Below are 23,584 nucleotides of genomic sequence, written 5' to 3'. Positions count from 1 at the left end.
AATAAGTTTGATTTGTTACCAAAAGCTTTGCCACAATCTTTACATTTGTAGGGCTTCTCTCCAGTTTGAGTTCTGCTGTGGCAAATTAGTAGTGATTTTAGACTGAAAGCTTGGCCACATTCTTTACATTTGTAAGGCTTCTCTCCAGTGTGAGTTCTGCTGTGGTTAATAAGGTGTGATTTTTGACCAAAAGCTTTGCCACAATCTTTACATTCGTAGGGCTTCTCTCCAGTGTGAGTTCTACTGTGGCGAATTAGGTTTGATTTGTCACCAAATGTTTTGCCACATTCTGTACATTTGTAGGGCTTCTCTCCAGTGTGAATTCTCTGTGGCAAATAAGGTGTGATGTTTGACCAAAAGCTTTGGCACATTCTTTACATTTGTAGGGCTTCTCTCCATTGTGCATTCCTCTGTGGTAAATAAGACCTTTTTTTTTTTTACTAAAAGCTTTGCAACATTCTTCATATTTGTAGGGCTTCTCTCCAGTATAAATTCTCTGGTGGTGAACAAGGCCTAATTTTTTATATGATTTCTGGTGTTCAATCTCACTTGTAGTTTTCCATAATTTCTTTTGTGGTAAATAGTCAAGATCACAACTTCTATATTTTGCACTTATCACTTCATGAAATATATGTTTTAGGCCCTTGTCTGGTGAATATTCTTGGGTATGATTAGGAGTTATGGCTGAAATAAACAAAAATTTTAAAAAAAATACCTATTAGACTGGGATAAATATATTTTGCATACATAACATGAAATTAAGGTAAAATAAGTACATCAGGAGTGTAGCAGATTAGTAAGTCCAAAGTCACCATAAATCCAAAAAATATATTAGTTCAATAAAAATGTACAGAAAAAATTACCTTGAGAATATTACTCAAATTCTTGTAGAGACCACATTATCCAAGAGGAGTACATCATTAAGAAGAGTAATATAATAAAGTGTTAGAAAAGTATCATTAACAGACTTTTGGCCTTCATAAGATAGTATTGTGTATTTAGGAAATATCTACCAGCTACCTTCACTGTCAGTAGAATAAGAGAAATGTAAAACATATACACACATTTCTGGCTATTTCAAAGAGTTTCCAAAAAATGGTTTTTGTCTACCATGACATAAAGACATGAAAATAACTAGTAGATTTTGAGTGATAATACCATAAATATTCAACAATGGTAAAGAGGCAATGGACTCTTAAAAAGAAATATGAACAAAAAATGTACTAAGAAATATACACATATGTGTCTATAAAATTTTTAATAAAAATATTTTAAAAGACTATAAAAACCTTGTATAGCCTATGGCCATAATACTTGGATGAATTTAACACATGACAATCAAGTATAATTAATTGATTTTTATATTTTTACATTCATGCGATATGTGTATTTCCTTTATTGACAAATATAACTTTGTTTACTTATAAATATATCATGGTATTTTATACTATGTATACAAGGTAAAATAATTAAAAAGAATGAATTAACGAAATCATTATTTCATATAATTATCAATTTTGTTCTTACAAGGTATTGTATTCCTTCTACTAGTATTTATGAAGAATATAATACACTCACTATGTGGTAAAATAAAACTCTTGACACTATTATGCTCAATAAAATAAAAATATGAAGACTTTGACTATAATATCAACCCTTCATAAAACAAAGAACCTGGTGAGCAAAATTTTGCTCACTAAATTTCTGACTTCCACTTGTGAATCAAAGGCTCCTAAAACTTAATATCTGCCTGCCACCTTTCACTTAATTCTATGTCCTGCATATATTTTCATAAAACTTTAAGAGACAAAATATTAGTATTAGTCATGCCTCCATGGATGTAAATATGCTTAATGAAGAAGAAAAACAATATTGTCAAGCCATACTTGACAATCATGCTGCAATTGATTGTCTATTATTGTTACATCATAAAGGATATCAGAAGTTTAATAACATGTGTTCCTTCAATTTAAGTTATAATAGTAATTTTATTTCAAAAGACTTATTTAACCTTAAATATATTATTAATAAGGTTCAACAAGTTGATGTTTTTTGGACTTGTTGTATTGGTTAACTTCATGTTTACTCAATTTCATCTGGGTCAAAAATATTCATAGGTGGATGTTTACTGATGTTCGAACTTGATGTTGTCTATGCCTGCCCTATTTTTTGCCCCCACCAGCATTAAGGAGATAAGGAATATTATTTATTCAAAAGGCCTTAAAAAAGAGGGGAGGTATTAGGTATTCTGGCCTTGGAATAGACATGAAAGTGTGGGGGTGATTGTAACTGGCACCCTGAGTCCCACAATTGTAATGCCCAGCAGTTTCTCCCTGAAGCTATTAAGACAACTCTACAGGTGCACTATCAAGTTTCTGTGGTAATGTCCTTAGGGAGAAGGGGCTCTATATTTGTATTAAGTGTACATAATCTTGGTTAGCTAGCACTTGGGGTTAAATAAACACTGGGTTAGAAGGTAGTCATGGTATCAGAATCTATGTAATTTTGGGGTATTATATGTGCAGCTGTTAAGAGGGGTGGCCAGTTTTTTTTTTTCTCTTTTTTCCTTTTCACTCTGTGTATGTCTCTCTCTTCTGTTTGCTTCTTTAAAGGTTTCCTCACAAGAAGGTTTGAAACAGATCATGCTGGCCCTCACAACAAAAGGTAAGTTTTGATGGTTAATCTGAATAAACTGGGACATCACTAAAGAAGAAAACAGAGAACAACAAGGAATTTGAAAATGTGATAAATAGAGAGCAGTGTGTGTTCAATGATTACAATCAAAATAAATAAACCTAAGCTTCTGAAAATTTCTTCTGCTGCATAACTACTCTCTCAGCATTTTTTAGTTTGGTTTTCTCCTTGACAATTGAATGATTCAACTGTGTCCCCTGCTATATGTAGTCTACAATAGTTTACATAAGTAAATTATACTAGGTACTACTTATCTAAAGTGAAGAATGTGTAACACACAAAGAAAGAGACAGATTAAAGAGTAAAATTTATATATGAGAGAGAGAAATATCTGTACTAAAAATGCCCTTTTTCTTTGAAACACAAATCTGAAACTCATTTTTATAGAGAAGTACCCATAAGATACTCTGCAACAGAAGTAAATTAAATAATAATTAGTAATTAATAATTTTAAAGGGAAATTAAACTTACCCAGGAAGGTCAAGTTTCTATAGTTCTCTAGCATTACATCTCTATATAAATTTTTCTGAGCAGGCTGAAGGCATTCCCACTCCTCTTCAGTAAAATCAATGGCTATATCCATAAATGTTAATAGTTCCTAAAATAAGAATAGATAAATAAATAACACACTGACCGCATGAACATTTGCACAGTCTGTAATGTAATTAAAGTTGAAATGAGAGTTGGTAGACTAACATGTAGGAAGTGTTTTGGAACACAATGATACTATTATCTACTTCTGCAGAAAAAGTGACTTAAGTTCAAATAAGTATACATACTCCACATTTATGAAACATAATATAAATCTCAGGCATTATCACAAAAATATATATTTTGTAATTTTTATATCTTGATCTAAATTATACATATTTTTTAGATGAGAAAATCATCATAATTAAGAAAGGGAATCCTCAAATTTTAATTGTACAACCACTAATCAGAGATTTACTAATGTGTAGAATCTTATTTGTTATTTCTCTCATAGAGCTGGCTATTCTGAATGTGTAGTGAGATCTCTAGTAATTCTAATATCAATGGTATAAGAGAAATTTTGAAATATAACAAGGTAGACAGACCACTTAATGGAAATATTTAGTAGTTTATTTAAGTTCAAACATTATATGGTTTTAATGTATGTTATTAATATAAAAAATAGCAACAACAATCCTGTTTGATTTTTTCTTTTTATAAATTTAACATACAAAATTTTATATATATATATATATATATATATATATATATATATATAAACTTTGATCGATGTTTATATTGTATGATATTTATAATAGAATATACATATAGCTCTTCAAACAAATATAATGTTTTATTTTATTTTATTTTATTGGTTCTTTCTAGGTCTAACTGACAGTAAAAATCAATTTTTATGGTATTATGCAAGCATGGGATATATCTTATCCTAATTAAAATCCTGTTCTTGTTGGTGGCTATGATGTTAGGATTAACTTACAGATTTATATCTTTTATATTTCTATCTTTGTCCCTTTTATTTATTTATTCATTCATTTATTTATTTTTTGTTTAACATTGTGCAATCTACTGATCTGATGTTCTTATCCTTCCCTATTTTATGAGCTTTAGATTTCACATATCAGCTATAACTTTCAACTTTTGGTTTTAAAAAAAAATGGTTTGTTTTACTTAGCATAAAATCCCAGATTCATCCATTTCCTGGCAAATGTCATAAAGTCATTCTTTATGGTCAATTCATAGTTTATTGTGTACATAAGCAACAGTTTTTTATCCTGTCATCATTGAATGGACCCATTCATCATTGAATGGTTGGTTTTATAGCTTAGCTATTGTGAATTGTGCTGCTATAAACATTAATGTGGCTGTGTCAATGTAGTATGCTGATTTTATGTTTTTTGGGCATATACAGTGCAGTCAAAAAACTGGGTAAAATTGTGGTTCCATATAGATTATTATGTTTCACTTAGACCTCCATACAGCTGGAAAAAATTGGAATTCATCTATAACTGAGGTGAAAATAAAACATACAAAAAATTTAGTAAGCCATAAAATGACTAGAATTTATTATCAAATCATCCATCCCAATAAAAAGCAAAATTAGACGCTATTAAAGATAAACATAACACAGAGTTACCAGTATCAATGTTGGTGCTTTTAAAAAGCAAATGAACCCATTCAAGTGATGGACAACCCTAGTTCCAGTGACTGAGGAGGATAAGAAAAAAGGATCATAAATTCTAAGACAATATTATATATACAATATTGTCATATATATTGTATTGAGCAACTTAGTGAGGCAGTTAGCAACTCAGCAATACTCTGTCTCTAAATAAAATATAAAAAAGGACTGAGGATGTGGCTTTATTGTTAAGCACCGATGGGTTCAATCTTCCGTACAAATAAAAAAAGCAGATACAATTTAAAAAGCACTAGCAAATTTGAAAATTCAACAAACAAAAATTATATCAATTATACAGTATATAATTGCAAACATAGGCATATATAATGATTTCTCACTTTATGGAAATACACTCTGGAAAATTTATCCTAAGAATCTTCTGCAATTTTCCAATTCTCTGAGTGCAATGACAGAATCTAGATGGTATAGACTAGTACATGGCTAAGATATTTGCTAGATCCATGGTTGTACATAAAGTCTACTGCTGACCAAAATACCATGATGCCACATGATTGATGTTATGAAGTAAAATCAATCAGGGTAATCCTCATAATAAAATAAATGGTGGAACTACAGAAAACACCAACAACAAAACTCTTAAAACATGCTAGGATATTGGGAAAAGAGTGTGATAATAAAATGGTATTTTATCCCTTCACTCATAGAACATAACAACATATTTTGACATATTAAATTCTGAATATAATTTATTAATAAATAATACTGAAATAAATAAGAAAGTACAAAGCTCAAATGTTTACATACAAAAGATAGGGTTCATATGGTGGTGCACACCTGAAATATCTACTATTCTGGAGTCTAAGGCATGAAGTTCAAAATTTAAGGCCAACTGAAGAAATTGAGCAAACCCCATCTGGAAATAAATTTTAAAACAGAGCTGAGAATATGCTCACCATTAAGACTCTTTGGTTGAATCCCTAATATGACAAAAGAAAAAAAAAAGTTTTGTTTTTTTTTTTTTTGTTTGTTTTCAAAATTATACAATATAATAGACTTAAACTTATGAATTACAAAATGTTAATACAAAAGAATCTATTCATCAAATGATTACATTAAAAGCTGCAAAACTGACAAGGTAAAAAAAAAAAAAAACCCTAATTTCCTCACATATAATCAAATGCTTATAAGAAGAAATACAACAGATTGCAAAAGAAAAACAAAAAAAAAAATTATTAAAGAGTGACTATAAAAAGGATATATCTAAGTGTTACATAATCGTAAAAACTCAAAGTCTTTAGAAATTAGGTAACATTGAATAAAATCACACCACATAGATGAATTAAATAGTATTGATGAATATGTGGAATAAATGCATTCACAAAAAAGGAAAATAATAATTTAAGCTTTTATTATCAATTTGTAGAAATGAAATGGGCTAAGGAACTGAAGAGACACACTTCTTAGAAGATAAAAAATCAATCAATCAATAAAAAATGTTTAGCATCTCTAGCAATTAAATAATTGCAAATCAAAACTACTCCAAAATTTAATCTTACTCCAATCAGAATGGCAGTTATTAAAAATACAAGCAAAAATATATGTTGGTGAGGATGTGATGAAAAAGGACCACTGTTACACTGTTGGCAGGACTCTAAATTGGTGACACCAATCTGGAAAAGAATATGGAGATTCCTTAGAAAACTTGGAAAGAAACCAAAATTTACCCAGCTATCCCACTCCTCAGTTTAGACCAACAAGAGCTAAAAACAGCATAATACCGAGGCAAATCCACATCGATGTTCATAGAAAAAAACAATTCACAATAGGTAAACTATAGAACCAATCTATATGCTCTTCAATAGATGAATGGATAAAGAAAATATGGTCTATTTACTCAGTGGAATATTACTGAGCATTAAAAGAGAATAAAATTATGGAATTGGGAAGTAAATGGATGGAGTTGGAGAATACCATGTTAAGGCAAGTAAACCAATCCTCCTAAACCAAAGACCTAATGTTTTCTCTGCTAAGTGGATGGTGATCCACAACGAGGGAACTGGGAGGTAGCATGGAAGAAATGAAGAAACTTTGAATAAGACAAAGGGGAGGGAGGTGATGGGAAATGGTTTAGAGGTAGGTAAGATGGTGGAATGAGATGAAAATCTTATTGTACACAAAGTAGAGTTACATGGGTTTTGCAACTATACTTTCTGTACAACAAGAGAAATAAAATTTTGTGCTCCATTTGTGTACTATGAAGTGAAATGCATTCTGCTCTATTAGCAAGTTAGAACAAATTAATAAGTTAATTGATTTTTAAAAATTCAGGAAAGAGACTTGCCTTTCCCTAGATCTATATATAAACATATATGTGCAGATATAAATATGCATGTATTCTATATATCATGCACATATTTAATTTATATAATTTATGAACAAATTTTTTTTATATTTCTATAGATTTTTTAAAGAAATGACAACAGAAGCATTACAATTCTTATTTCATGTATAGAACACAATTTTTCATATCTCTGGTTGTATATAAATTATGGTGATACAAATTTGTGTCTTCATACATGTATTTTTTATGATGGTCTCTATCACATTCTACCATTCTTGCTAATCCCCTGCTCCCTTTCTTTTCCTCCCACCCCTCTTCTTTATTGGGAATCCATCTATTTCTCTCATGATCCCCCTCCCTACCCCATTATGAGTCAGCCTCCTTATATTTGGCATTTTTTTTTTTTTTGGAATTGGCTAACATCACTTAGCACTATTTTCTCCAATGCTATCAATTTACCTGCAAATGCCAGATATGATTATATACCTAGAAGACTAAAAAAGCTCCACCAGAAAACTTCTAGAACTAGTAAGTAAATTTAGTAAAGTAGCAGGATATAAAATCAACACCCATAAATCAAAGGCATTTCTGTATATCAGTGAAAAATCTTCCGAGAAAGAAATGAAGAAAACTACCCCATTTACAATAACTTCAAAAAAATATATACTTGGGAATCAACTTAATGAAAGAGGTGAAGGGTCTATACAAGGAAAACTACAGAACCCTAAAGAAAAAAATCAAAAAAGACCTTAGAAGATGGAAAGATCTACTTTGCTCATGAATAGGCACAATTAATATTATCAAAATGACAATGCTACCAAAGCACTATACAGATTTACCGCAATTCTAATCAAAATCCTAGTGGCATTTCTCATAGAAATAGAAAAAGCAACCATGAAATTTATATGGAAAAATAAGAGACCAAGAATAGCTAAAGCAATCCTTAGCAGAAAGAGTGAAGCAGGTGGCATCACTATACCAGACCTTAAACCATACTGCAGAGCAATGGTAACAAAAACAGCATTGCATTTGCAAAAAAAAAAAAAAAAAAAAAAAACAGACTGCAGACGAATGGTACAGAATAGAGGTCACAGAGACTAACCCACAAAATTATAATTATTATATATTAGACAAAGGTGTCAAAACATGCACTGGAGAAAAGATAGCCTCTTCAACAAACCACTATCTCTCACCATGCACAAAACTCAACTCCAAGTGTATCAAGAACCTAGAAATTAAATCAGATACTCTGTGTCTAATGGAATAAAATACAGGCTCTAATCTTCATCATGTGGAATTAGGCCCCAATTTCTTTAATAAGACACTAATAGCACAAGATTTAAAACAAATAATCAATAAATGGGATAGAATCAAACTAAAACGTTTATTCTAAGCAAAAGAAACAATCTGTGAGGTGAAGACACAGCCTACATTTTAGGAGGAATATTTTAACCCTCACATATCAGATAGAGCACTAATCTCTAGGGTACATAAAGAACTTAAAAAAAACTAAGCAAATAATAATAATAGTGATGATGATGATAATAATAATAATAATAATAACCCAATCAAGAAATGGGCCAAGGATCTGAACAGAGAGTTCTTAGAAGAGAATACACAATCAATCAACATTTTTTTTATATACCTGATTGGTTATGGTCCTCCCTTTTCAGGTCCAAGAACAGTCCTGCTTCAGTTTCTAAGGAAGGGAAACACGAGCAAGAAGTATTCTCAACTCTCCTTTACAAATTATCAAATTCAATTATCTATGTCATTTTCTAAACATAGCTGGACATGGGAAATATAGGTTTGGAGCAGAGAACATTTTTATTAGAAACACAGTGAAAAGAAAGAAAAAAAAAACATAATTATTTGTACCACATTGAACCACAAGAGAAACGGAACCTGGAATTCAGAAAAGAAAGATTCAAACTTTTATACTTGGAAATGTGGATGACATGGATGCTTAAAGTGAAAAGGTTATTACAAGCTTTTGAAAGGAAATTTATGTGAGTGGCAGATAATTGTTAACCAAATAGAATCTGCACAGTGTATTCCAGGGGCTTTGTCAGCTGTGCAGTACAGAACATACAGGTATTCATAGCCTCCATGAAGAGCATTATTCATCTGTGCCCTCTAAAATTTTTCCCATAGTACAGATAAAAAAACATGGGTATCTGGATACTAAATGGCAATTCAGCAGCCCACAGAAAACTACCCAGAGACAGAACTGTATGAAATTTCTTCAAAGACCATCAATGTATTGTTAGCTCCTGACACAGGGATGTCAGTCTGGGGAAATATTATTTTCTCTCCATTTTGAAGAGAGTGCATTGAGAATATATTTCAGGGGCAACATAAATATTTTTTTTTTCTTTCATGTTAAGAAACTCTTCAGAAACAGAGCTCACAAGACAGATTTCTTAGAAGGGTAAATGCCTGGAGATTACAAAAAAAAAAAAAAAATCAGTGGCCCTGAGTGACTTAGTAAGGAAATAAATCTAAAAGGCTCATTAGAACCTGAAAAGCAAAAAAGTAACTATTTCTAAAAATAAATATGTTCATTAGTTGCTATCTCTACAACATGTCATTAAGTAAACAACAAATTATGTATGAATATTTCTAGATTTGACCAAATTTTATTCCATATGATTTTATATTAAATCCCAAAATCCAGATAATAGAATTCACGATTCACTGCCAAAAATATTACAGAAAAAATTTTTTTAAGGAGTGGATGTTTAGTAAATATGTCATTTAACAATTTTATTACCATATGATTTTAAAGAAATTTATTCATTTTCCTGCAGCCATAGTATAGAGAAATTTCTTATTTAGTTTTTCCTGTAGTAATTAACAAAGATAAGCCCTAGAATCCACTTTAAATAACCTAACCTTACAATCATACAAGAAACCTATAATAAATGATGAGTAAAGAAAAAAGTCAATTTTAAAAAATAATTTAAACCTTTTTTTTTTTTTTTTTAAATCAATCTCTAGCTGCATTTTTGGATCCTTTTCTCATCTTTTAAGCCAAAAATATATAAAAGACAGAAGTTTGAACTTCAAATTTATACATGAGATATATTTATTAACTATAAAAATTCAAAGTCTTTAGAAATTTAAGAAATACAAAATAAAAACCCACCATGGGAAAAATTAAGTAATATTGATGAACATTTAAAACAAATTAATAATCATTAACTCAAAAGGAGTTTAAATTAGTGTCTATTTGTGGAAACTATTTTGCTATTGAATATACATGATACTCCCCATCACAGAGACTTACTGAAATTAGAGCATATGTGATCATGATAACATATAAGTATGCAATGGTACTCACCCAAACATTTGAAGCTCAAGGGCATGGCTCAATACAATATACATCTTGGAAGAGATAAATAATAATCTGTAGGAAAAATGGTCACTAGGGCCAGTCACATTTCGTAATATATCCAGTTTTTAAAAGAGCATAAAACACTATGTATAAATTTTACATAGGTGCCTTATGCAAGTGGTATTTCACATGTGTACATTTTTAGAAACAAAATATGTAGAACTTATGAGAAAATAAAAGTCACAAACAGCACATAAAAGACTGAATTATACATCCCATGTAAATAATAAAACTCATCATTACAAAGGTGATAATTTTCCCCCAATTTAATTGACAACATATCTCACCAAATTTGCTATGTATAAATATGAATACATCACAGTGAAGTCTACTTTTATGTGTATTCTATAAAGCAATAATTAAAAAAAACTATAAATAAATATATGATAGAAGAAAGTAGGAGAATAGGGAAAGGGGAACTACTGGATACTGAAGGGGAGCAAATTATATTTCACGTTTTATGGTTATGTCAAAATAAACCTATTAAATACAACAATAATGCAATAATAGAAAAAAATTATCAAGCTTCACTTTAAATAAAGTAAGAAAGCAAAGCATAAATGTTTAAAATTCATCTACAAAGTTATATGTAACTTTAGCCAAAAACCTTTTTAATTATAAGAGCAAAAAAAGAACTTATCATGGCCTACTATTCATATATATTGTGAAATTATAATATTACAATAATAAAGAATCACAATATAAATAAGATCCCCATATGAATACATATGTATGTAAAAACAGTATGCTTTATTGCAATAGCAAATTCTAGATAAATCAAACCATAACAAAAATAATCTCAGCAACTTAGCTAGGGCCTTTCTCAAATTTAAAACTGTTAGGGCTGTTTACTGGTGAAGAGTCCTTGCTTCCCCAATGCTGAAGTATAACACCAGAGAAGTGCACCAAGGCAAGTTTAGAGTGGAAAGTAGAAGCTTTATTAAAGGACAGTAGAAAAGACTTCTCCCCAGAAGAAAAAGGGGACCAAAGAGGTAGAATCCATGATAGGGATTTTTTTTTTTTAACTAAGGTCTTTTTAGATTTTTTATAACTAAGGTCTCCCTTCAGCTATCCCGTATTCCTGTCACATTGCTGTCCTTTGTTCTGTTACCTTGCAGTGTTGGAGTGCAGGTGGGAAGACCCAAAGTGTAGAGGACAGGTGGGCTCAAGGAGTAATCTGGGCAGGAAGGGCTTTTGGATTAGCATCTTCATGTTTGCTGTGAGCTGCTTCATTAAAATTTCCTTTGGATGGGCTCAGGGCCTTGGGGACATTTTCAATTCCCCTTATCCTGGACTCCATTCTCAATATGGTGTTGATTCTTGATTTTACTGGATATTAGTCCAAATTTACCTAACTACACTAACTACCTATCTGTAAATCTGGCTTCACTACCAAGGATATGGCTAAGTTGTACAGTATCCCTGAGTTCACCTAACTTTAACAAAATAATAATAATGAAGAAAGTAAAAATAAAAGAATGTCAAAATGAAAATTAGCTAGCTCAAAAGGAAATTAGGTACGCCAAAATGACAGCTCCTCTTCTGCAGGAAAATGGACTTTGGAGATTTGATGTTGATAATTATTCCACCTATCAATCTCCAGCATCTGGAAAGATACTGGGCTGCAGGAACACACCTACCACAGAGTAGTTTATGCAGATTCTGAGGATGCCCTTTGAGCATAAGGAAGGCAGCAAAGAGTTTCTGCCACTGACATATTCCCCACCTGGTTGGCCAGTAAGACTGAGGACATAGTGGCCAAGTGGAGGAGTTAAGTCTGCAGAATCAAGAGATTGCCCAGAGTCCCAATCTGCTAGCTCCTGTTTTCAACACAGCCAGTCTTGTGGTTCCAATAGTCTTCTTCCCCCAGCCTCCCTTGCTAGACCAATGCACACTTACCATTTCCTGGTTCTCAGGAGTAGGACCACTTTGAATCCTCAGTTCCTACACAGCAGAACAACCTGTGACTCTGAAGTATGAGACTACAGAGGGCAAAAATGGAGGACTCAGAAGATAAGAAGTGAAAGCCCGCCCTTCTCCTCCCTGATGACATGCATGATTGGACAGTTCCCACAAAATGCTCTTGATTGGAAGGGGCTTCAGATCATGAACATTGAATCTGAGAGAATTGAACCCTTTTTTTGAGTGACAGGGAATATTATCCAATCCAGGCACAAATAAGGGCTAGAATTTCAGGTCATTGAGTCCTGTTTTTTAACTCTGAGAAATGTACCCCAGAGTCTCAGGCTGCTATTATTTTGAGGCAAGGTTGTTTTCCCATAAGTGGGAACTAACCCAACCAACAGAACATTTTCATTTAAACTTACATATAAAGTCATTTCAGTTTATGGATTATATATGCATGTATATTATTCAGGAATTAATATAAAATAATGACAATAATTATCAAATTTTATTTATTTATTTTTTGATCTCTGTTCTTTTTAGGTGACAGATTGAACTTTGAACTGGGAAGAAAACCCCTAAAGTAAAAATGCCCAATAAAAACAACACATAAGGGGCTGGGATTGTGGCTCAGCAGTAGAGTGCTCACCACCCTTGTGCAAAATCCTGGTTTCAGTCCTCAGTACCACATAAAAATAAATAAGTGAAATAAAGGTATTGTGTCCAGCTACAGCTAAAAAAAATACATGAAAAAACATAAGGTAAAAGGTGAGAAACCAGCCTCTACCTCAGAGCAAAGACTGTCCAAGGAAGGGGGCATGACTCTTGTCCTTGGAAAGACACAAAGAGCACTCCTAGGCTCATACCCACCCTGCTGAGTTGTTTATCTACAAATAACAGGAGAGATATGCTGTGCCTGGTGTCCCTGACTCAGTCTGGCTAGGTGGGGATCCATAGCAACCCCTTAGCAGCCACCAATCAGCATGAGACAGGGAAAATTCCTGGGATTCCAAATGACCCTTCCAGTAGTTTATGGTGGTTGATAACATTTTGGGAAACCATATAGTTCAGCATATACTCCCCTCATGTCCTAAGCCAATCTGTTCAAATGAATCCCCATCTTCTACTAACCAATCATGCTTACCCAACTTGTTCCCACCAGTGAATGTGCTAATCTTGTTTAGAGTTGTTTATGATTTTCCAAAGGAGTGTGATGATTTTATAAGAGATGCTATGATGTATGTGGGGTACCTGCCTTCCCCAAAGAGTTATAAAACTGCTGAAAACCCCGGGATCAGGGCCTCTAAGCCTCCAGTTGCTGTGTGTGGGGGGGACTGAGCTAGCTTGCAATAAACTCCTCTTTGGTGCTTACATGGATCTTGGTCTCTGGTGGTCCCGCATTTGAGCATAACAGTCTTTCCTGAAACCCATGAGAAAAGAAGACAGAACTCCAGTTCTCTAGGACTGTAGTTTTATAGCACAAAAAGTTACAAAAGTGGGGTGTCTTGAAAACTTACACGAATAACAGGATTTTCACAAGCATGTAGTAGGTTAATGGTGTAAATGGTTTAGCACTTAGGGAGTAAATTTAGATCACAACATCGGAATTTATGAGGCCCCAATAAAGTTTCAGAGTGAGTTGTTTTTTGGTCAGGGAAAGCCAGAATTCATGAGTCATCACTAAAGTTTCAGGGAGGGTTGTTATCAGGGAAAACCAGACATGGGTGAGTTCAAGGCACTGACAGGCATTTCAAGCAAGTTTACAAATCACAGTAATTTATAATGAAGCAGAAATTAACTTTTCATGCCTTTGTGATGAGATGGCTCCCAATCTAAAAAAGGAAATTAGGCTGGATTTTTCATTTGCTATAGCCATAGCTTTTAAAATATATGTTTCCTACTTTAACAAGTATGAGAATTAAATTATTAATATTAATTACTACTATTTTTTTAAAAGACTGAATAAAATAGGAAATTAGATATTTGTTATTAAATGTATAAAAATTTTGATTAACATATTGATAATATAAACATGGAAAATTTTGACAATGATAAAAAGACATTTAATATTAGGGATTCAATATTATAAGTCCCTCATGTTCAGTGGGTCAGTCCTTCAATGATTTTTTTCATTTTTTTAGTCATTTTGAATTACACTTCTGCAAATGTTTTTTAAGTACACAAATTTAAGATTTTGTATTTTGTAAAGTAGAAAAATGTCAGATTTGAACTCCTTTCAGGATTTTAAAACTTATAAGCCATGTGGGGCATCTTAGCACTTTTTTTTCATATTTGCACACAGTCCAATTCTAGAGAAGAATGAGTTGGAGATATAGTCTACTGTTCTGAGCAAAAGAGAAATTGCCTTAGGATATTTCTAAAGCTTTTAAATTTTCTAAATTTTCAGAATTTTTGGTGATTTGAAAAAAAAATATTTATTTTAAGAAATGAATTGTTTGAAATTAATTATTTATCTTTCTTGGTTTAGCACTTAGGGAGTAAATTTAGATCATTTAATTTAGTGCATTATTTTTCACTTTAATTGTTTTTTTTTTTTTAGAAGAACTAACAGAACAGAATTCCAAAAGTGTTCCATGTAAATTTAAGGGTATGTTTCTAATAATCAAGATAGAAAGCAGAAGCAAAACATCATCGAGTTTGGTGGTTCTGCCTCAAACTAGAGTGTTACTTATTTATTTATGCTATTATTCACTAGGTTCCTGAGGTTGCAGAAATTACCAACCAACACAGAGAAGTCTTTTAAGTTTGTTTCACACAACCAATTCAAGCTAAAATATACTAGTATCACTGTAGTTTCAGACCAAAGTGTGTTTGTAAATAATAAAAGTATGTATACATAAATATATAAATAAATATAAAATAAAATATAATATTAGATAGATTTTTTTCCTGGATAATTATTTTGTACATATTTCCCTTTAGACACAGTTCTGGGAACAAAGTGTCACAAATAAGACATAAATCCTACATTTCTACATAGAGTAATTATGGCACATACTAAGAGCTTGGTATAAAACTTGGCATAGAGACAAAAATAACTAGAGAGCACCATAGAGAATTATACATAAGTGCTAAGCAGCAAATTCATAGTCTTTAAGTACATGAAGAGACAAGTTTTCATAGCCAATTTTATAACTCAGTTTCTGCTAATATACAGAGATAGAGATATTTATTAAGAAATGGTTTTATGCAGATTTTTGGTTTAAAAAGGGAAAGATCAAATAATGTAGGTGATTTAAACATGAGCAATAATATTTTTCTGCATTCAGTACCTTTTACGCAGATATATTAATTATAATTAATTCCAACCAGTAAAACGCAGAAATAGTGTAAAGATTATTCACTAGGAGTAAAACTACTTAAAAAGAGAACCAAAACTTCCATTCCTATCCAAATGTTTATTTCTGACAAAAAGACTGCTTCTCTTGAACCATTTCTGTATATATGATTTTTTTTGTAATAAATATTTTGGTGATTTTTTTTGCATATAACTTAATATATTTACGCTTCACATTTTCTCTTTTCTCCTATTTTGCTACCTATATTCTGAAAGAAAAAAATTCTAACTCCTAAACTCCCTTGATATTTGAGATATCTTTTAATTTTTAAGCTTGTATCATTTTTATAATGAATTCTGTGCTTTCAATAAAGAATGACTATTTTTATGCACCTGGCTCATTTACAGGAATTTTGTTGTATTCTTTGGTTTTATTTATAGTGAAGTTAAAAAAAAGTTAATGTTAAACCAAAACACAAAGAAAAGACCACCAACTCAAATTTCAAATCAAATTAAATCAATATTGTATTGTGTACACAAAAGCTGGCCAGGATGGTCTCTTACAAGATTCCATGCTAGAGATCATCCCCCTGATCTTCAGGAAAAAGTTTTTACAGCACAAAAAGTTACAAAGGAGGTGGGTGTCTAAGGTACTTACAGCTAACAAGATTTTGACAATCATAGTACAAAGGCAAATAGCAGGTTAAGGATCCACATGGCTAACATTTCAACGTAGAAAATAAATTCAGCTCCAGACCTTAGAATTTATGAGCTGCCACTGAGGTTTAGAGAGAAATGTAATTTGGTCAGCGGGATCCAGAATTTATGAGGCACCAGGAAGGTTTTAGAGAGGGTGGTTATCTGGTAAGGGATAGCCAGGCATAAGTGAATCCAAAACACAGGGAGAAATTGCAAGCAAGTTTAAAACATCAAAATATTGTCAGGCCAAAGAGAAATTTTAGTTTTCTTACACAAAACAGAAATAAACTTTTTACCTCTAAAAGCTCTAAGAGAACATTTTATTTTTTTTGTATTTTCTCATATCTAATGGCTTCTGGCATTCCTTTGTTTGTAACCATAAATGCTTCTCTTCTGTGTTTATGGGGCTTCCAAAACAAAAAAAATATATAGATAAGCCCTTCTCATAGGGAAGATGTTTCTAACATAGCAAGTAACTACCCTTTAACCCACAGGGTCTGAACACCATATTATAGGATATGAAAGACCCTCCAATATGCTTCTTCCAACCATTGTTTGCAAAGATTGTCAAAAGTCAATTCATTGCACAGAATGAGTGAGGTGAGTCTCTGCTCTGCAGTCCAGAACAGGAGGTAAAAGAGCCCCCAAAGTGAGATTAAGACAGGGCTTTACATGACATAGCTGACAAAATCCTAAAGACAAAAGAAAACATAAATTCAGAGAGAACCATACTCACATAATCTCATTTTATAGAATCAAATTCATAAGAGGAACAGAGGACAGAGACAAACCTAAAGGGATTTCACTATACTTTCTTTTTCTAAATTGCTATTAATATCTCCCACAATTATAGAGTTCTTGATCTCCTCAGTTACTATTTTATCATTACCTTCATCCTACAATGCATGAGGCACACTGAATTTACCCTCATACTCATGTACTTATCACTTATTTTTTTCTATAGAAATGCATATGTATATGAATATATTTTGCCCACATTTCCAAGATTCTACCCTGAAAATTTCTGTGATATCACTTCCCTGAAATGCATTTTCATTATTTCATGTCAGTTCATCTAAGTATTCCATATCATGTGTTGGAAAAGATGAGACAACACTAAGGCCCTTCTTATTTGACTATTTATAAACTATAATTAAAGGTCAACCTCAGGGGGCTGGGGATGTGGCTCAAGCGGTAGCACACTCGCCTGGCATGCGTGAGGCCCGGGTTCGAACCTCAGCACCACATACAAAGATGTTGTGTCTGCCAATAACTAAAAAAAAAATAAATAAATATTAAAGTTCAAAAAAAAAAAAAAGGTCAACCTCAGTACCTCCACAGAACTTAAGTCTCATTCACCTTTCTCATTCATAGTTTTTTTTTTTATTTTTTAAGTAGGAAGCAGAAATTTTATCTTGAAGAAGAGTAAGTGATTTAAAGTCATTCAGTGTACTTTAGAGGATCCCAAAAACCTATGGTTGTGGTTCTTAAACAACCTTACCACTGAAAGATCTGGATTACACTCCAGGTTGGACACTGATACTATGCTTCCATGGGAAATGGTTTCTTGGTTGTGATTATTGTCTTTCCCTTTCCCCTATAGTCTTGGAAATGTGTGGATTGTGTGAACTTTTAGAATCACTATTTTCAACACACTTAGCATGGACCCATTTGATAATAGAAGACATCTATATTCTGAAAAAAAAGACCCTTCACCAAGCCCTAAAGAAGTGATAAAATAATCTCTGGAAAAACTAACAGTTATCCATTAGATTATTTTTTAAAAATAATAAGAATAAATTTAGTTAGTAATACATTACTGTACTAGGAAAAGTGATATAAATGCAATTTTAATTTTTAAAGTTGTTTCTGATTACTACAAAGAGAGTATTAAAAGCTGGGTACATGGGCTGGAGTTGTGTCTCAGTTGTTGACTACTTTGCTAGCATGTGCAAAGAACTGAGTTTGATTCTCAGCAATATATATAAAGATTTTTTTGTTTTACTTTTAAAATAGATGACAGTGGAATGCATCGCAATTCTTATTACACATATAGAACAATTTTTCACACCTCTGTTTGTATATAAAATATGTTCACATCAATTCCTGTCTTCATATATGTACTTTATTTTTTTTTAGAGAGAGAGAGAGATTGAGAGAGAATTTTAATATTTTTATTTTTTAGTTTTCGGCGGACACAACATCTTTGTTTGTATGTGGTGCTGAGGATTGAACCCCAGCCGCACGCATGCCAGGCGAGCACACTACCACTTGAGCCACATCCCCAGCCCCATATATGTACTTTAGATAATAATGTCTATCACATTCCACAATCCTACACTGGCTACTTCATCCTACAATGCATGAGGCACATAATCTTGCCTCAGGGATTTAATGAATTAATCAAATAGATTTTATTCAGCCTATGCAGTGCTGTTGGAATGGCTATTATAAAAATCTAAAATTGTCATCTATGGTGACATATGCCTGAAATTCTAGAAGCTATGGAGAATGACACAGGAGAATTGTTAGTACAAAGACAGCCTCAATAACATAACAAGGCTACAATCAACTTAATGAGAGCCTGTCTCAAAATATAACATAAAAAAGAATGTGGATGTATCTCAGTGGTATGCACCTCTGGGTTCAATACTCAGCACCAAGCCATACAAAACAAAGCAAATATCTCATAATTAATAGGGATTCCAGGGTACACAAATATGTAAAAATGTTGGTGACAATATAAATTTAATAAATATATTTTTATAAAACTCTTAAGGTTCTTTAAAAGCCCAAAATAAAAATGCCACATAATCCACTAGTAATAATGTGGGGTAGCAGTGCAAAATCGTTCATGCCTGTACTCCCAGTGGCTTAGGAGAATAAGAGGTAGAAAACTAGGGATTTATTCTCAAGTTAAAGACCAGCCTCAAGAACTTGGCAAGGTCCTAAGAAACTCAGTAAAACCCTCTCTCCAAAATAAATAAATAAATAAAAGTGTTGGAGACTGGGTATGTAGCACACTGGTAAAGTGCCCTGGGGTTAATCTCCAGTATTTAAATAAATAAAAAGATATAAATAATAATTCTTGGTAAAAAAAAATGCCATACAATCCAGTAATAATAACTCTGGGTATATATGTAAAAAAATTGGAATCCTTTTGCTAAATATATTGCCACACATCTATTTTTATTGTACCTTTATTCACAGTATCTAATAAAAGGAAACAAATAAAGTACCTTTTAGATAGAAAGTATATCTGAAAATGTCTTCCAGCTGCAAAGCATCCAATTAGTCCATCCCTTCAGAAGCTACACACTAAAAATTCAAACTGGTCCCTAGAAGGCAAGACTCAGAGAGTGGTGTTTTCTAAATACTCCAAAAAATTTGGAATCTCTGGGAACCTTGTTTCAGATATTCTAAAACTCAGAACTAGGTAATATGGGAGGTCAGAATGAGAATACAAGACATAGTAAACTCTTTAATAGGGAATCTTAACTCAGACACTGACATAACAAAAAGCAGTGTTGGAGATAAAAAATAGATTCTGTTTCACTGATTTCTGGGTTATGTATTGAAATGAAATATATATTAGAAAAAAAGTTAAGGCTACTGGTTAAAATCTACGTAAAACAGATATTAAAAATGTACCAGGGGCTGGGTGTGTTGGTGCAAGCCTGTAATCCCAGTCGCTGAAGAGGGGGAGGAAGAATTATCGAAAGTTCAACGCCAGCCTTAGCAGAAGCAAGGTGCTAAGAAACTCAGTGAGATCCTGTCTCTAAATAAAGTTAAAAAAAAATCCTGGGGATTTGTCTTAGTAGTAAAGTGTTCGTGAGTTCAATCTTAAATATCCCCCATAAAAAATGTACCAGGGTGCTGGGGATGGGGCTCATTGGAGCTCACTTGTCTGGAACATGTGAGGCACTGGAATCAATTCTCAGCTCTACAGATAAGTAAATATAATATAATATAAGGTCTATCAACAATATATATATATATATATATATATATATATATATATATATATATATATATATATATATATATATATATGATAAGACATTGACATGGACTTTGATCTAATTTGTGTGTACTTTAGCCCTTAAGATTGAAGTTGGTTGGGGCTGGGGATGTGGCTCAAGCGGTGGCGCACTTGCTTGGCATGCGTGTGGCCCAGGTTTGATCCTCAGCACCACATACAAAACAAAGATGTTGTGTCCTCCAAAAACTAAAAAATAAATATTAAAAACATTCTCTCTCTCTCCCTCTCTCTCTCTCACACACTCACTCTTTTAAAAAAAAAATATTGAAGTTGGCCAGGCATGTTGGTGCATGCCTGTAATATCAGCTGTTTACAAGACTGAGACATAAGGATCATGAATTCAAAACCACTCTCATCAATGGTATGGCACTAAGCAACTCAGTGAAACTCTGTCTCTAAGTAAAATACAAAATAGGGGTAGGGATGTGGCTCAGTGGTAGAGTGCCCCTGACTTCAATCCCTGGTCTCCCCTCCAAAACAAAAATGGGGCTGAGTAAATAGCTCAGCTTGTAGAGTGCTAGCCTTCTAAGCCTGAGGCCCTGGGGTTAATCCCCAGTACAGAAAGAGAGAGAGAGAGAGAGAGAGAGAGAGAGAGAGAGAGAGAGAGATTTAAATTACATGCAATTTAAATTCAAATTAGTCCCAATTTTATTTTTTCTTGTCACACCTAAATAAAAGAGTTTCCTGAAATGTTTGGAATGTTTCTGTGGGTTATTTATTTTTTTATTTTTTATTTATTTATTTTTATGTGGTGCTGAGGATCGAACCCAGGACCTTGCATGTGCTAGGTGAGTGCTCTATCACTGAGCCACAACCCCAGATTGTCTGACCATAAATAAATAAACAAAGAAACAAATTAATTAATAAATAAACCCTCAATTGATGACCCATTACAGTTTTTAAAACTCCTTAATTGGGACACATAAACCTCATTTAGGATTCATTCTTTTTAATGTCACCTAATTTTATTCTTCTTCTCATGTGAAAATCTCAGAATGATAAATTAAAATCTTTTAAAATGTCCTCCAGTTCTTGAAGAAAAAACATTATAAATGATGCATACATTTGAAATAAAACATGGGAAAATAATGATTAATAATGCTGAAAGTGGAGTTTTGAGATGAACCAAAATTTCTCAGTTTGCAAATTGAATCTGGGTGCTTGTCTCATAATTTTTGAAGAAAAAAAATCTATTTAAGCAAGAAGAAATAGAACACCCACCATGTGGTATGAGGAATGATCCCTGGAAAAAAAAATCATTTTTGTGTGCCATCTTAGAAGTTTACTGATGGTTTTGGGCAGAACACAGACCATGATGCATTTAGAATAGGCTTTGGAAAAGGCATCCTGACTACCATATGGTTTCACTTTCATTCTTTCTGTGACCCATCCTTTTTTCTTCAAATTCAATCAGGAATCACCCTTGGGACAAAGGACTTTGTTGAAGGTGTTCCCACAAGTGGGCTACAAGGTCTTTTACATTTGAAATAGGCCTTAATGGTGCTCATTAACATCTTTCAATTAGCCACCAAGTGTGTTTGAGTGAGGCCCATTCTCAGCATTACATGGTCATTATACTATCTATTCTATTTTATACTTATTATTTGTGAACAGAGAACCCTAGTTTTGGATATGTGAACAGAGAGCTAGAAAACTAGGGGTTTATTCTGAGACCTATGGAGAGCTAAACTGACATTCTGGATTTCAGATTTTTGTTCTGGATTTGAGATACTGTTTCCCCTACATTAAAAAATCTCAGGACTCATGAAGAGAATGAGTTAAAAGCCAGCACCATCAAATTTGTGAGGCCCTAAGAAATTCAAAGGGAACCTGTCTCTAAATAAAAATATAAAAAAAGGGGTGGGAATGTCAATCACTGGATGAACACCTCTGGGTTGAATTTCTGGTACTAAAAGGAAAACAGTACACACATACATAAATAAATAAATAAATAGATAGATAGATAGATAGATAGATAGATAGATAGATAGATAGATAAATAAATACAAACAAACCCTCATGAGTAACAAGCTCTAAAATTAACAGCCTCTCTCATGCATGAATACAATAAATGGATTTGGAGTTCTCTCCTGATAATTATCTCAGTCTTCACTATGCAATCTGGAGACATGCTGGACTCATGGCACATGGAAGCCCACAAAGGGCTTTAGAAAGAAGCTGAAAACACCATACAATTATGGAACAAAATGCCCAGGTTTTCAACTGCTGATCTAAGCCTCACTAGACTAGTCAGAGGGAGATGAAGGCTAAGCTACCACAGAGAGACCCTCTGGCCACAAGACTCTGGAGAGGACCAGGAGGAGTCCCTAGCCATGACTGCCAGTTTCCACCATTGCCACTCCTGTCAGCTTTAAGCCACCTTCCTACGCAGTCTCAAGATAACAAGGCACACTTACTGTTTCCTGGCTCTCAGGGTTCTCAGCATTCTCCCTGTGGTTTGTTTTCAGATTCTGCATAGCACAGACACCTGGGCTCTGGATCCAGGACAGAAGCCTACAAAAAGTTTAAAAAAATGTCGAGCTCCAGACACCAAGGGAACAGAGGATTGTGGAAGCCCTCCCCCTCATCACTGGCTGCATGAGGATTGGACAGTTCTCACTTAAGAGACTGATTGGTCAAGGCTTCAGGCACTGCCTCCAACCTCAGCCAAGTGGGTGCAGAATCAAAGTCTGAAAGACAGGCTGTCATTGTTAAAAGACTACAGATCAGGGCTGAGAATATAGCTTAGTCAGTAGAGTGCTTGTTTTGCTGATATAAGGCCATGGATTAAATCCTCTGCCCTACACGCACTCACTCTCACCCCGCCCCCCCAAAAAAAAGATTAAGGAAAGGACTTTGGGGACTAGGGTTATGTATGGATCAGTGGTAGAGAACTTCCCTAGCATGCATGAAGTACTGGGTTGAACACCCAGCACCGCATTAAAAAGCCACCCAAGAGGGGATGTGGCTCAAGAGGTAGTGCACTCGCCTGGCATGCGGGCGGCCCAGGTTCGATCCTCAGCACCACATACAAACAAAGATGTTGTGTCCACCAAAAACTAAAAATAAATATTTTT

At 33.2% G+C, this 23,584-nt stretch overlaps 1 protein-coding gene across 1 annotated transcript in view; it reads right to left on the bottom strand.

The window, feature by feature from the left end:
- LOC139707879 (zinc finger protein 420-like) overlaps positions 1–22,994 on the bottom strand; it is a 59,397-nt gene extending 36,403 nt beyond the window's left edge. Inside the window, 4 exon segments of the mRNA XM_071619782.1 lie at positions 2–328; positions 331–684; positions 3,166–3,292; positions 22,925–22,994. Coding sequence (XP_071475883.1) covers positions 2–328; positions 331–684; positions 3,166–3,292; positions 22,925–22,984 — 868 coding nt within the window. The 5' untranslated portion in view covers positions 22,985–22,994.
- Between the last annotated feature and the right edge of the window lie 590 nt (positions 22,995–23,584).

This window comes from Marmota flaviventris, chromosome 12, assembly GCF_047511675.1.
Source record: "Marmota flaviventris isolate mMarFla1 chromosome 12, mMarFla1.hap1, whole genome shotgun sequence".
NCBI lineage: Eukaryota > Metazoa > Chordata > Mammalia > Rodentia > Sciuridae > Marmota > Marmota flaviventris.
The sequence above is the reverse complement of the archived record's forward strand: the minus strand, read 5'-3'. Positions and strand labels throughout refer to the sequence as shown.